The 15995-nt window shown below is 41.5% G+C and overlaps 1 protein-coding gene across 4 annotated transcripts in view; it reads right to left on the bottom strand.

Annotated features, from left to right (window-relative positions):
• The window catches only part of spock1 (SPARC (osteonectin), cwcv and kazal like domains proteoglycan 1), a 531503-nt gene that overhangs the window by 6924 nt on the left and 508584 nt on the right, over positions 1 to 15995 (bottom strand). For all 4 annotated transcript variants that reach the window (XM_087995313.1, XM_087995312.1, XM_087995314.1 and 1 more), the window contains 3 exons: positions 9317 to 9538; positions 4952 to 5014; positions 1000 to 1137 (listed from right to left, as the gene is read on the bottom strand). In XM_087995313.1, coding sequence (XP_087851439.1) covers positions 1000 to 1137; positions 4952 to 5014; positions 9317 to 9538 — 423 coding nt within the window. The remainder of the gene's footprint in view (positions 1 to 999; positions 1138 to 4951; positions 5015 to 9316; positions 9539 to 15995) is intronic.

The raw sequence follows: 15995 nt of genomic DNA, 5'->3' as shown, positions 1-15995 counted from the left end.
TTGCAAGGTATGGAGGGATTGCTTTATGAACAATCATTTGGTTCTGTACTCACTGAAGTACAAAAGATTGAGAGGCAATCTTATTGAAAGATGTAGGATTCTAAAGGGGCTTGACAGGGTAAATGCTGAGAGGATGTTTTCCCTCATGAGACAGTTGAGGATCAGATGGTACAATCACAGAATAAAGGGGCATCAATTTAAGACAGATGAGGAGAAATTTATTCTCTCAGAGAACAGTGGTCTTTGTAACTCCTTGCAACAGAGAGTTTGGTGGCAGAGTCCTTGTGTATATTTAAGGCTGAGATAGATCGATTCTTGATCAGTAGGAGAATCAAGAGTTACGGGGAAAGGGCTGGAAAGTGATGTTAGGAATGTCAGATCAGCCATGATCTGAATGAATGGTGCAGCAGGATCGATGGGCCACACTGCCTACTCCTGTTCCTATTTATTTCGTCTCATGTTTTAAATGGGTTAATTTTTCTTGAAAGATGGTCGGGAAATAGTATAGAGCATTTTACAATTTTCTATCCTTCAAAATCAGCAACACCAATTTCTCACACTTGTCACTGAACCTTAAGATATATTTCTGAAGACAGTCGCCTGTATCATCGTGCCCTTTTAAAGTTAGGTTATGATGTTTTTTTGTATTTTACAAAGTAACGGTCTCAGTCAGGTTCATAATTGAGACTTGCCATCTTTCTCTATTATTAATCACTTCATAACCCTTATAATTCAATAATATCCAACCCTTCAAAGGTTGATCTGACTAAACTGATTCATTGTACTCAGTAAGCGATGCCATCCATATCTGACAAGTGGGAAACTTGACCTTAAAGGAGGGCTAATAAATATAACTGTACTCACCAAAGATGTATTTACAAATTGTTTCCTAATTTGTATCCAGTGAAGGATTTTAAGAATAGTTTGTTGCCCAGGTCTCTATCCCAGAAAATAAGTGCAGCTCAATAGCGAAAAATCCCCTACTATGGCTGCTCTTACCACAGGTTGGAGTCCCTTCCATTCGTGAACCTGGAAGTTCATTTCCATACTTGTCAGCACACCAGCACTGTCCAGTGCTACTGTGACATTGGATTGGTTTGTAATACCCATCCTCATTGCACCTTGGTATAAAAGTACCTAAAGAAACCAAAAAGACAAAAATTGTGATAAAATGTTTAACTTACTATTTCCAAAATATTGCATTGGTTTAACCAATGTCTCAATATATAACAATTTCCATTTAATAACTTTGCAGATATCAAACCTTCCCATGTTGCTTTTCAGAGAGAGGTAAGATACTGATCAGGGGATGTTTGGGAAAGTAATCAAAGTTACCATCAAAGAATATAAAAATAATTTGAATTTCATAGTTAGAGGAGGTGCTAGTTTCCACCACGCAGGAGGGAGTTGGAGCGCTATACATAATTAGGTCAGAATCTGGAGAGAAGAGGATATGAACTGGGAACATATAACTGGAGAAGGACTGAGTATGGTCATGCAGGGATTCAAACATCAAGAAGAGGGCTTGAACTCAATGCAGTGTGGACAGTGGACAGGAGTGATGGAAACACAAAACTTTGTGAGGAAGGAAGTGCAGACTGCAACTTTCTGAATGTAAAAGCCAAATATGGTGGATGCTGGACAATGGAAATAAAAACAGAAAATGCTGGAAATATGCACTGGTCAGATAGGATCTGTGGAGAACAAAACAGAATTCACACCTCAGGCTGATGGCCTTTTATTTGAGTACTAATGACAGGACACTTTCTACTCTTTCCACAGAGATCATTTTTATGATATTGCTTACATTTTCTGTTTTGATTTCAAATGTCTATGTGAGTGTGGGGCTTGTGAAGGGTGAACAGAGGAACTAGTGAGGAGAGTACTGAAGAATATATAGATAAGGCTGGAGTGATAGTGCATTTGAGATATGGGCAAGCAATCATTCAGGCATGGAAGCAAACCGTTCTTAGTTAGGCCTGGGAAGCAAAGTCAGGGTTGAGCATGGAGCTTGCAAACCTTTTGGTTCAGTCTGAACAAGCAGCTGATGAAGGAGATGTAATCAGTGTTTGAGGTGCAGGATGCCTTCAGTCTTGTAAATATTGAGTTGAAGAAATATTTGGCTCTTCCCAGACACCAGGCAGATAAAAAAACATAGTCTTTAAGAGTTAAGGCACAGAGATGGAGTTGGATGTGATCAGCATACACATGGAAGCCAATACTATGTTTAAAGATAATACCAAAGAATGATTGCATCTAGACAAGGAATAGGAGACAAAGAAACCAGAGGGATAGGAGAGGAAGGAGAAATGGGACACATTTGAATTGCGGGAATTGGATAAAAAAATGGATGGAATGGATTGAAAAAAATTGGATGGACATATTTGCAATTAAAAGAGGAATTGTCATGAAGGTGGAAGGTAGAAAAGGGATAACTGTAAAACATGGTCAAATAGCAATAGAGAGGAATGGGTTGGTCAACTGTATAAAAGGCCAGAGGGAAGCTGAGCAAGATGATGGTCAATAAAGCAGTACAGTTGCTGTTAACTTTGACAGAGCTGTTCTCAGTGTCATAATTGAAATGACAATTGGATTGGTCAGAAGAGTTAGGAGATTAATTGCAATAGGTCTAAGTGGCTGCAGTGTCTTAAAGGCTTGAGTGGATTGTATTTCAGAGGACACTTTTCACAACAACAATTTTAAATAGAGAAAAAAAAAATCTGAGAAGACTAATGTTAGTGAATATTGAGCCAAGGAGGCGTAATTGAGTAGAGAAGCTTGGTCAGTTAGTTTCTTATATCATTAGGTCAATTTTCTACTGTTTCAGTTGAGAGATATATATTTATTGGAAGTGAGTTCCATTTTCACTGTTTTCTCTCTTGCTTTCTCACTGAAGATGGTTGGTTTATTGAGGGTTATGCTTTCAGGATGTTAAGTTGCTATTATTCACGTGTGAACCTTTACAGGAAATGTCAGAAAACTTTGCCTCTATGAAGTATCACTGTCAAACACAATATGTCTTACCTTAGATCCACATAAGTGCACTTCCAGGGGTCAGTGTATTGTGACTAGAAGTGGGAAACCTAATAAATTGTATCCTTACCAACCCCGGACTATTAAGGAAATCACTAACAACCTTGCATTATCCTATTTCGATGATTAAACAAAATACGGACTGAGATCACAGCCTGGATTGTTCAAATGCTTACTGCATAAGCCACCAAACTAGAAGCCTAACTGTTCAAACAAAGGACAACAACATAGCATTTTGGGTCAAATAGTTGCAGTATAAATTTAGTCAATTTCAGGCATATCCAATTTTGAATGCAAAAAGAAATGTTGGTATATATATGCAGTAGTGTTACTCCACATAAAAAAATGATTCGTATATTTTATGGGAATTGTAATGTTATACGTGCAGTGAGAAGCTCTCTTCCAGATAAGAGTTATATGCCTAAATGAATATCTTTATTCATCCTCTGCAGTTGAAGCCATAATGATCTTCTTCAGCAAACAATAATTTTTGAGCCATTTTTGGCTAAGTGGTGTGTTGGAGACATTTTGAAACAATATATTACACTTATTAGATTAGATTACATTACAGTGTGGAAACAGGCCCTTCGGCCCAACAAGTCCACACCGACCTGCCGAAGCGCAACCCACCCATACCCCTACATTTACCCCTATACCTAACACTACAGGCAATTTAGCATGGCCAATTCACCTGACCTGCACATCTTTGGACTGTGGGAGGAAACCGGAGCACCCGGAGGAAACCCACACAGACACGGGGAGAACGTGCAAACTCCACACAGTCAGTCGCCTGAGGCGGGAATTGAACCCGGGTCTCTGGCGCTGTGAGGCAACAGTGCTAACCACTGTGCCACCGTGCCGCCCACAAAGGCCCTCAAGTGGACATATTACCTCTAGTCTAACAGTCTGCTTTGAATTCAGACTTCAGAATAAACAGGAACACAATCTTCCATTTTCTGAATCCTAAAATAAATCTCAATGCAGCGTAAAATTGTTTTTAAAAAGATAGTAACAGACCATCAGGCTGGTGTATAGTGCTTTCATAAGTGCAGAAAACAAACATTTCATTTTTATATTGAGAAACTCCTAATAACTTTCTTTAATGCTTGCTGTCACTGCAGTGGGTGGACTTGACATCATTTTGGTGATATTTGAATAATTGCAAATATATAACTTGGATTTATTTATTTAAATTATATGCAGATCTACAATAATTCTGTTGTACATTTGAAAATACACATCAGAGTCTCATTCTACATTACTTTAGTTTGGTATTTATTGACTGCTGAGCGAGTTCCACCTGTCAATGGCCCTTTCCATCCTTGCATTCCATGTTTTTAATCATCTCATGCTCAATCATTCTGCCAGAATATTAAAAGCAATTCACCACCTCCCTGGCTGTCCATTTGATAATACCTGCTTACCAATTTGAGAGATGAACACATCTGTTTGCATGAGAGCAAGTAGAGAATGGGGTGTGGAGGGTTTGGAAAGGATCAGAAATATAGAGAAACAGATGGCATTTTGAACCATTTGTGATTTTCAATAAACTCAGAATTTTAAAAGGTTCACATTCTCACATTTAGAATACAGGTAGACATACTGCACTACAGCATTGTGAAGTTGAAGAAAGGTTCAGTGATGTGAACATAATAGACATGAAATACTCATTTCAACAATGGGGTTGTTCAAACTCTTTTCTGATCATTTCATTCCACACCATAAACATAAGGCAGAATAATAATAATGTTTGAAATTAATGGCATTTATGCTACAGTTTTGAAACCACTTTCAGCTCATCTCATCCTAATGAATCATAATAAACCCGATTTATTTATCTCTTATAGATTTTTAGATCACACATCATTGAACTCTAATCAATCACACTATGTAGTTTTCATCACATTACAATGCTTACCTAAAAGATGTTTCCCTCTGCTCTGCCTTTGAATCTTATTAATTTCAACTTGGCATGGAAGACCTGAAATGGAATTTAACAGATAGTAAGCCCCAGCAGGTTGGGAATGATATTTTCAATAACTGACCTCTGCATAAACATTACTGCATTCTATTTTACACTTGAGATTCAGAAAGCTGCACATTTTCTCACAAAGCAGGGGACAGCATTCAATTACAATGCTTAAAAAGTAAATTACATTTTTTCACAAATTTCAATACCTCAAGAAAGGTCAATGGATGTATCATGACGGCAGATGTTACCTTTCCTGAAAATTTGCATAAAGCCATAAATCACTTGGCGTATAGTTATTTTCTCATGCAGTTTAAATCTAGTATTTTAAATCAACTGTCAGTGTCTATTATGAAGTTGCGATTGCAAAAACAGCTCTCTGATGATGGCCAGCTGAACTTGCATTGTTCTGATAGATAGAAGTACAATAAGATAGTGCTTAACATCTCATTAATCAAAAGTAAACTTGTCAAACAAAAATGGAAACCATCAAAACCAATATATTAGGCCTTGATTGTCTTGAAGAGAATGTGAATTCCAACTACAGTTCATGGTAAATATCTTATTACATTCTCCATCAATTGGAGTTACACCGAGCACAAAGGAGGGGAGCTGTGGTTGATGGAGTACAGTCATCAGCTCCAGGACATCTCTGTCGGGGTTCCTCAAGTGGTGTCCTAGTTCCTCATTAGCTGCTTCTATGACCTTCCCTCCATCATTAGGTCAGAAGTGGAGATGTTTGCAGATAATTGCACAAAGTTCAGCACCATTCACAACTTCTCAGATACTGAAGCAGTCTATGCCCAAAAGCAGCAAGCAGCAAGCACCAATATGCAGACTGACAATATTGGGCTGAGAAATGGCAAGTAACATCTGCATTGCACAAGTGCCAGACAATGGCCATCTCCAACAAGAGATAATTTAACCATCCATTTAACCATTTAACTCTTGACATTCAATGGCATAAACATCAGAGTTCCCCACTATCAATATCATGTGGGTTACAATCGTGATGATGCTGCTCTTTTAACAAGGTTGTGTTGTCCTTGGTTATTTTCAAAAGGGGTTGTAAAAGGCAGAGGTTCCAACTTGTCTAGATCATCTTCAGTAATGTCTGTCACTTGCACCGGATGCACCTTCAAATGGCACTGTGAAAGTTCCAATCTAGTCACTTTGTCACAGAATTGTACACAAGATTCTTCTGATCAAGTTTATTGAATTTACTACCTACAATGTGATTTCATATATTGTGGGGAGATGGAATGTAGACCCGATAACCACTTCTCTGGTGATTCTCATTCTGTCTGCAATGATGACTCTGACCTGCCACATAGCACACAATTAGCTTCGCTGACTTGTCCTGTGCTGTTCCAAAAAAATTTGTGTGGGCTTATTTCACCTATGTTCTGGGAATGCTGCCATAATTGTACTGACTTCAGATATTAGCTATATTCTTGATTTCCTGCTCAACAAGGGATGCTGGTGCAGTGGAGAGAGAGAGTGAGAGAGCAACACGTAGGTTGATGGTTTGATTGCAGAATATTTGTTGGAATATAGGTCAGGAAAGATTCTTTTGTCTATGGTTCCGAGTCCCCTCCAGTTATGGTACAGTAATGGATCGAACAGAACTCCCAACATTGAAACTGTACAGTTGTTCTCTTCCCCCATGATATGGCAGAGATGGCCATGACACTATGTCCTGCCAATCTGGCCCAAGGTTGCGACCCAGGCCAGTGCAATCTCACTGCTGAGCAGTGTACTAAGAAGGTTGATGACCTTCTCCATTCCACCGGTGTCACCATCTTTCCTCTGCTATTGCCCACACCTCCCAACAAGAAGGTGCTGGACAGCCAGCGATGCCCATGTCCCACAAGTGAATAAACTTAAAAAATATTACTTGCTAAAACTTTTGTGTTTCTTGTAGAAGAGTACCCACATCTCTCTGCACTACACATTTTTGCTGTTTCTCTCCTTTTAAATACTCATCTGCCTTTTCATTCTTCCTTTCAGAGTGCATGACCTCATACTTTCCTCCATTTATTGAAGTTTTGCATATTCACTTCACCCACCCATATTAACTTGCAGATTCCTTATTATGTTACCCAATTCTTGATCCATGTTGATACATTACACCCAATACACTACATGACAGTACATATATTTACCAATTCCTCTTTATCACTAGGCTTGTTATATCCTCAAAGCACTCTAGCAAATTTGACCAACATGATCTCCCTTTTATAAATCATGTCAAGTCAGTTTGGTTGAGTTTAGCTTTCCTAAATGTTCTGCTATTTCTTCCTTATTAAAGATGGTAGTATTTTCTCAATGACAGATGTTTGGATAACTTGCCTGTAACTTCCCGTTTTCTGTACCCCTACCTTCTTGAACAGAGATGCCACTTTAGTAGTTTTCCAATCCGCTGAAACCTTCCAGAATCTGGTGACTTCTGGAATATTTTGACCAATGTCTCCACTATCACTGCAGTCAATTCTCTAAAAACCCTAGGATGCAAGCCCTCAGGTCTTAGTGATTTATTTTTCTTTAGTTCCACTAGTTTATCGAATACCTTCTTCCTTGTGATAAAGACAGTTACAAGGTCTTTCCTTCCAAGAGTCTGTTATCTTAGGGATGTTTTTAATGTCCTCAAATGTGAAAACTGATACAAAATGTTGCTTTAACTTATCTGTCATTTCCATGTTCCCTGTTATCAATTCTCCAGTCACATCCTCCAAGAGCCCCTCACTTACTTTAGCTACTCTCTTTGCATTTTTACCATAATTACTTACATTGGTTTTAGTTTCTACATTGTCCCTCTGCATATATTTTCTACGCCTTCTTGTCACGCTTTGATTATTGACAGCCCCTTCACTGTCCTGCACCTCTGTTCTTTTTGATATTTCAAAAATTGCCAACTAATTAGTTTAAAGCCATATCTACAAGCCTCGCGTCTTCCAGGCACTTTACTACTTCACTGAATCAATATATCTGAGCTTTCCTTTACTCAAGTGTTTTCCTTTTATTCCACTTTTTACCTTTGATGCTTTTCTCATTTCATTTCCTGCTTATTTATTAATACTCTCATACACTCCATGGTTGTATATTGGAATTCTCTATTGTTACCCTCCTGATACATCTTCAAGATGCTCCTCTCCATGTGTGACTGCCCCTTCTGTAGAATTTCACAAAGCCTGGCCTGAATTTGAAGCAGGCAAGAAAGCTGGGGCCAGACAAGAATGTCCCAAGTGATTGGGTGCTGGTCAGTTTTGAATGGGCAGTCCTTCCATCTGGTGGCTGATCGGCCTTGTTCCCATTAGGCACAATGTCTGTGGAGGTGAGAGGTAGCCTTCAACGGGCAACTTAAATGGCTCACAATAATTGTGGGTGTGTTGGGGTCGTAGATCTGCCAGTTTTCCTGTCACTGGCATGACGGCTAGAAGATTTCAAGTAATCCTCCATCTCCTCTCTGCACCATTTTTCCATGTCCCAGCCCATCCCAAAGGTCTGGTAAAATTTGCTCTCAGATTTGCTTTATCTTGCACTCTTGCTTGGGTTATGCTATTTGGAAGTAAGGCAGTCAATGCCAGATGAAGCAGCAGATGTGAAAATAACTTCAGAAGCTCGGTAATGTTACCAATTATTTAAAGTTACAAATGCAGCAAGTTAAGTTTTTTATGTATAAAGCTTAGCTGTGGAAAAGAAGCTACCTCTTGTATCTTCCATATCCAGCTATAGTTGTGTGAACAATGTAGACGTCATTAAGTGTGGCGCTGGAAAAGCACAGCCGGTCAGGTAGCATCCGAGGAGCAGGAGAGTTGATGTTTTGAGCATAAGCTCTTCATCAGGAATGCCTATGCTCAAAACGTTGACTCTCCTGCTCCTCGCATGCTGCCTGACCAGCTGTGCTTTTCCAGCACCACACTTTCTGACTCTGTTCTCCAATATCTGCATTCCTCACTCCCTCCCTCCTGAACAATGCAGACACCCAGCACTAACTTCTACTTTGTCTGTTCCAGAGCAAGGTAGAAATTTCTTAGGCCTAATACAATTCTAACAGATTGAAAATAGTGTACAGTACAACCTCAGTTATCTGAACTTTGATTATCCGAATTTTGGATTATCTGAACAAGATGTCAAGGTCCTGATGCTTTGGTAAACTGTGTTATCTGAACATTCGATTATCTGAACATTTGACGATTTGAACAAAATACTCCCCACTTGTGTCGTTAGGATAATCGAGGTTGCCCTGTAGTAATAAAACCTCTGAATTAGAATTTCAACAAGTGTTTTCTTTGAGTTCTCTTTAAAACTTACCACCTTGTCTCTGGAAACAGTAGCACCATTCATTGTTTGAAAGCTTTCCATCTTTAAATGTGTCACAGGAGTTGAAAAGTGGCTTGATACACTGCTCATACTTGTCAAGGTAAATGGCTCCCAGCTCCGATTGATCCAGTAAAAGATCATAGTTCATGTCCAGCTTGTTAAATATCCAACCCAGAGAATCCTTGCAGATTGGCAGAATGCTGGTGTCAAATCCTATAAGAGATGACTAAATCAGTTTTTGTGTAGAGGTTGAGCGAACTGGAATGTGTTCAAAAGGTAGACTAACATTTAAACTCAAGTCTGAACTCAGAACCAATATGAGTAGTATTCTGAAATGTATCACCTTCTCACAATGGAATATAAAAGCACTGATGCATAAAATAAATTAGGATCCCAGTGAGTACATATGCTCACAGTACGTGTTAATCATTTTTTAACCAAATATTTGCATATCTTCATTGCATAGTCACCCGATATTAACTGACAAAATGAACTTTACAACAGCTGTCATTTAAGCAAGCAGTAATTCCATAATGATAATAAATTCCTTAACTTAATTAATTCTTATGTGACTATAAAATTCATCAAGTTTTTATCTCTTTATCCTTTAACTCTAAAATTAATCAAATACATCCCAGTTGATTATGACTGATTAAAATTAATCAATGTAGAATAACTATGGACAATTAACGTTAACATATATAAGATAACATGTTAAAGAGATATGAGCCCTGCACAAAGTGTACTTCAAATGTTTTAACAGGGTTTCGCACAGGTTTGTTAAATATGATTGATGCGATGCTACCACAACCTTAAGAAATTCATAGTCTTTAATATCTTTTGAAGTTGATCACAGTGGACTTTCATTGTGTGGAACAGAATATTGTAACATTTAATTGATAATTAATTTTCACTTAGCAGTTCATTCCAAGAAATTTTCCTGCCAATAGAACACAAAATGATTACAGATTTTCCTGATCCAATGCCCAGAATTATCAATAGCATTCTGAAAAAAATCCCAGAATATCTTTTGGCAACATCGACTCAATGGGCCAAAGGGCCTCTCTGTATGATTTTGTGAAATTTTAACATGCAAAACATTCTGTAGCTAAAATAAATAATTCAATATACAGCTATCAAATTATGTTCACAATTACAGTACATTGAAACTCAAAGTTGATTATAATAATTTAAAATTATGTTTCAAAGAAATGCAGTAAGTACTTTTCAAATGATTTTCCCCAGGCTGCTTTTGATTATTTTGATAGTGCTGAGGAATATGAGCGGGCCAGATTTGGATCTGTCCCACTCTTCCGCTAATCATCACCTTAACTTTATCCGTCTGCCTTGCTTCTTTGCAGGCAAAACTCTGTCAGTCTCAGATTGGAAACTATTCATTAAGTTAGCATTTACAGTTTTTTGCAGAAGGAACACTTTTAAGACAATGTTTCCTTGGGAGGTACCTTGTTGTGATATGGGGGAGGAGTGGTGTAGTTGGTTTCACTCATCTGTTGGCTAGCGAACTGGCAAGAGACATGCACTACCCTTTTCCAGCACCACTCTAATCTAAACTCTCCTTTTGGGCAGGTTCACCAAACCACAAGTCAAACACATCCTGACCTAGAACTACATAATCATTCCTTCATTGTTGCTGGGTCAAATGTATGGGACTCACATCCTAACAGCACTATGGCTGTCTCTACATTCCAAAGACTGCATTGGTTCAAGAAGGCAGCTCACCACTGACTTCTCCAGGGCAATTATGGATGGACAGCGAATGCTGGCCCTGCCTGTGACACCCACTTGCAAGGAATGAATGTAAAAAACAGCTCTGGTACTCGATAGCATCACTGTATGGGTAGTGGTGGCTGCTAGAGATAAAACGTTGGGGGAGGCTGAGGTCACAGGTAAATGGGGGGGATATGGTTTGTGGATGGGGTGTTTGTGGGATAGGAGCCACTGGGCCAAGAGATGGACAGATCAGTATCAAAGCCAGGAGATGACTCTCAGTGGACACCTCACGTCTTCAATCAACCAGAAGAGTAACATCGCCAGGAGTGACTAGCTAGTTGCATGGTCACAGCTACTGTTTCAGCTCACTTCACCGTGACTGATCTCCCTGGCACTGGGTTAAGCAGCAGGAGGATAAGACCCTTGAGGAGTTAGTGATTGTCTACTTAAGGACCTTAATTAAGATTGGGCTGGGACAGTCAACGGTGGGCATTCTCACCTGAACATAATTTTGGTGGAGCCAGGTACACTGCCATCGCTCCATTTATATTCCCTTCCCATCCCCAAACTCAACACCCACGAGAACAGAAACTTCTTCCCCTTCACTGTCTCCTGAATAACTTGGTTTTGATTTTAATGTTATGGTCCTTCATCCTATAATCACTGGTCAGAGGTAAAGGTTTCTAACTATCTTACCAATTCCTTTCAAAATAGTTGACAAGATCAATTAAATCAGATCTTAATCTTCAATATTCCAGCAATTCATGGAATTTCTCCTCATGGTCTCATGCTTAGAGCTATGATAACAATCTGGTGAATCTGTCCCACACTCCATTCAGAGTTAATATATGCTGGTGCCCTACCCATTCCACAGAATTCCCAGGATGGATTCTCTCATCACTTCAGTTCAGCACAGAAAGGCAATAGAAAAAACAGGAAATCCACTTTCCTGTCTATATTGATGTCATTCCATTATACCTTAGACCAAGTCTAACTTTGTATAACCAATTACAAAACGTCACATGAAGTCAGTATTGCAGGGATGGATCGAGGCCTTCCCTTTGCCTTGCACTTATTTGTCCTGAAGATACTTGATTCTGTTCTCCTCTAATGTCAAAATCTCTCGATAATAGAGACTTTTCCATTTGGATTTGTCCGGGATTAATATTTAGCTCGGTGTTCAGGTCCAACTTTCAAGCTCTGGGGATGACTTTAAGGTTGTCTTTATATTTTGGTTTGGGAGACCCTATGGTGTGGTTTTCCATGCTCTGCTAGGTATACAGTACTGCCTCTGGTATTGGGAGTCCTTGTCATGAACTATATGATCGACCCAGTAAAGCTGAGCTTCAAACAGCATACTCTTCATGCAACACTTGTTTCAGCAGAGGTGGAATATTGCTAGTTGCTTTATTTGATGCCAGCAGGTGACTCCAGATGTGATCTAACCAGGGTCTTGTATAGCTGCAGCAAAACCTCCCCCTGTTTTATATTCTAGCCCTTTGGTTTCAGAGGCCAGCATTCAATCAGAGTATTTTTTGTACTTGTCTAATACACTTTAGGGATCGAGCTAGATGACTCCTAAATCTATGCACCTCCCCTGATTATAGCTTTTAATCATTTAAATAATTCTCAGAACTATCATTCATGGTCGAGAATGGGTACTTCTTATGCATTTCTACTTAAATCTGTCTGCGCAGTTGTCCTCACTTAACTTCATCTATCAATGTCCCTTTGTAATCTGCTCCCTTCTACACTAGTTAATATGGGGAAAGTGAAGACTGCAGATGCTGGAGATCAGAGTCAAAAACATGTGGCCCTGCAAAAGCACAGCAGATCAGGCAGCATTTGAGGACCAGGAGAGTCGACATTTCAGGCATAAGCTCTTCATCAGGAATGTGGGGGAGGCCCAAGGTGGTTGAGAGATAAATGGGAGGGAGTTGGGGCTGGGGATAGGGAGCTGGGAATGTGATGTGTAGATGAAGGTGGGGCTGATGGTGATAGATGGGAGCATAGGGTGCACTGGATAGGTGGGAAGGAAGGTGGATAGGTAGGACAGTTCAAGAGAGCGGTGCTGAGTTGGAGGGTTGGATCTGGGATAAGGTGGGGGGAGGGAAGCTGAGGAAACTGATGAAATCAACATTGATCCAGTATGGTTGGAGGGTCCCAAGACGGACGATGAGCTCTTCTGCCGCCAGGTGTCGGGTGGCTTGAGTCTGGCAGTGGAGGATGCCCAGGACTTGCATGTCCTTGGTGGAGTGGGAGGAGGAGTTGAAGTGTTTGGTTACAGGGTGGTGGGGTTGTTTAGCGTGTGTGTCCCAGAGATGTTCTCTGAAATGTTCCGCAAGTTGGCGTTCTGTCTCCCCAGTGTACAGGAGACCACATTGGGAGCAATGGACACAGTAGGTGATGTGTGTGAAAGTGCAGAAAAATTGTCTGTCAGATGTGGAAGAATCCTTTGGAGCCTTGGATGGAGGTGATAGAGAAGGTGTGGGTGCAGGATTTACACCTCTTATGGTGGCAAGGGAAGGTGCTGGGAGTGGAGGGAGGGTTGGTTGGGTTGGGGGTGGGGGGGGGGGGGGGTTATGAACCTAATAATGGAGTCATGGAGGGAATGGTCTCTGCGGAATGCAGATAGGAGTGGGAATGCAAATATATCTCTGGTGGTGCGATCTGTTTTATAGGTGGCAGAAATGGCAGAGGATGATGCATTGTATCCAGAGGTTGGTGGGATGGAAGGTGAGGACCAGGGGGGCTCTGTCCTTTTTGCAATTGTAGGGGCGGGGTTCAAGGGCAGAGGTGTGGAAAGTGGAGGAGATGTGCTGGAGGGAATTGTTGACTGGTGGGAGGGGAAATTGCGGACCTTGAAGTAGGAGGCCATTTGGGATATTCTGTGGTACCATCAAACCAGCAGTCAGGGGGGACCAGTGGTAGTATGATGCACTAAACTCTTCATTGCTGAAGTCAGGCGCCAACCCACAGACACTGCCCCCTCAAACACAATCTCACCTCCCATCACCAAACTATCATCTCCCAGACCATCCACAACCTCGACACCTCCGGTGATCTCCCACCTACAGCCTCCAACCTCATAGTCTTGGAACCCCCGCACTACCTGGTTTGTACCTTTTACCCAAAATTTACAAACCTGACTGCCCCAGTCAACCCATCAGCCCCGCCTGCTCCTGCCCCACTGAACTTATACTTTGAGACCGTTCTGTTCCCCCTTGGTCCAGGATCTCCCCACATACATTCAAGACACCACCCATGCCCCCATCTCCTCCATGATGTTTGATTCCCCGGCCCCCAAAGCCTTATCTTCACCGTGGACATCCAGTCCCTGTACACATCCATCCGCCACGATGAAGGCCTTCAAGTCCCTGGTTTCTTCCACTCCTACCGACCCAACCAGTAGCCTTCCACCGACACACTCATTCGATTGGCTGAACTGGTCCTCACCCTAAACAATTTTTCCTTCGAATCCTCCCACTTTCTTCAGACCAAAGGGATGGCCATGGACACCCTCATGGGCCCCAGCTATGCCTGCCTCTTCGGGTACGTGGAACAGTTAATCTTCTGCAGCTACACCGGCACTATTCCCCACCTTTTCCTGTGCTACATCGATGACTGTATCTGCAGAACCTGGTGCTCAAACAGTTCATCAAATTCACAAATGCCTTCCACCCTGACCTCATGTTCACCTGGACCATCTTCGACACGTCCCTCCCCTTCTGAATCTCTCCATCTCCATTTCCGGCCATGTTCAACTCAACATGGACAACTACTTCAAACTCACCAACCCTTACAGCTACCTAGACTACACCTCCTCCCACACCTGTAAAAATGTTATCCCAATTCCTCTGCTTCCACCACATCTGCTCCCAGGAGGACCAATTCCACCATAGAACGTCCCAGATGGCCTCCTTCTTCAAGGACTGCAATTTCCCCTCCTGCATGATCAACAATGGCCTCTAGCATCTCCTCCACTTCCTGCATCTCTGCCCTTGAACCCAATCCCTCCAGTTGTAACAAGGACAGAACCCCCTTGATCCTCACCTTCTACCCTCTGGATACAACGCATCATCCTCTGCCATTGCTGCTAACCACAAACAGACTCCACCACCAGAGATATATTTCCATTCCCACCCCTAACTGCTTTCGCAGAGACCATTGCCTGCCCATACCTCCCCCCCTCACCTCCGTCCAAGGCTCCAAAGGATTCGTCCACATCCGACAGAGATTTACCTGCACTGCTATGTCCACAGTGGGGAGACAGGACTCCAACTTGCAGAACATTTCAGAGAATATCTCTGGGACACATGCACTAAACAACCCCACCACCCTGGTTGCTGAACACTTTAACTCCTCCTCCCACTCCACCAAGGACATGCAAGTCCTGGGCTACCTCCACCGCTAAATTCAAGCCACCCAATGCCTGGAGGAAGACTGCCTCATCTTCCTCCTTGGGACCCTTCAACCACATGGGATCAATGTTAATTTCACCAATTTCCTCATCTCCTCTCCCCCAATCTTATTCCAGATCCAACCCTCTAACTCAGCACCGCCCTCTTGAACCGTCCTACCCGTCCATCTTCTTTTTCACCTATTGCTTCACCCTCCTTTCTAACCTATCACCACCACCTTCCCTATCTTCATTTACCTATCACATTCCCAGTTTCCTCCCAGCCCCATCCCCCCCTCCCATTTATCTTTTAGCCCCCTTGGGCCTCCCCTACATTCCTGATGATGAGCTTATGCTCGAAACATCGATTCTCCTGCTCCTCAGATGCTGCCTGTCCAGCCGTGCTTTTCCAGCACCACACATTTTGACTCGTTAATATGCTATTGGTCTTTGTGCCTTCAGCAACCTTGATTAAATGACTCTTGCTTGTGTTATGTTACGAATGAATAAATCTAGTGAACAGTCCCAGCTTTGTTGAGA

The sequence above is a fragment of the Chiloscyllium plagiosum genome, unplaced genomic scaffold (genome assembly GCF_037043375.1).
Source record: "Chiloscyllium plagiosum isolate Xiang-an unplaced genomic scaffold, Cpla_swu_hap1 HiC_scaffold_16, whole genome shotgun sequence".
NCBI classification, from domain to species: domain Eukaryota; kingdom Metazoa; phylum Chordata; class Chondrichthyes; order Orectolobiformes; family Hemiscylliidae; genus Chiloscyllium; species Chiloscyllium plagiosum.
This window is presented reverse-complemented; position numbering and strand designations above follow the sequence as displayed.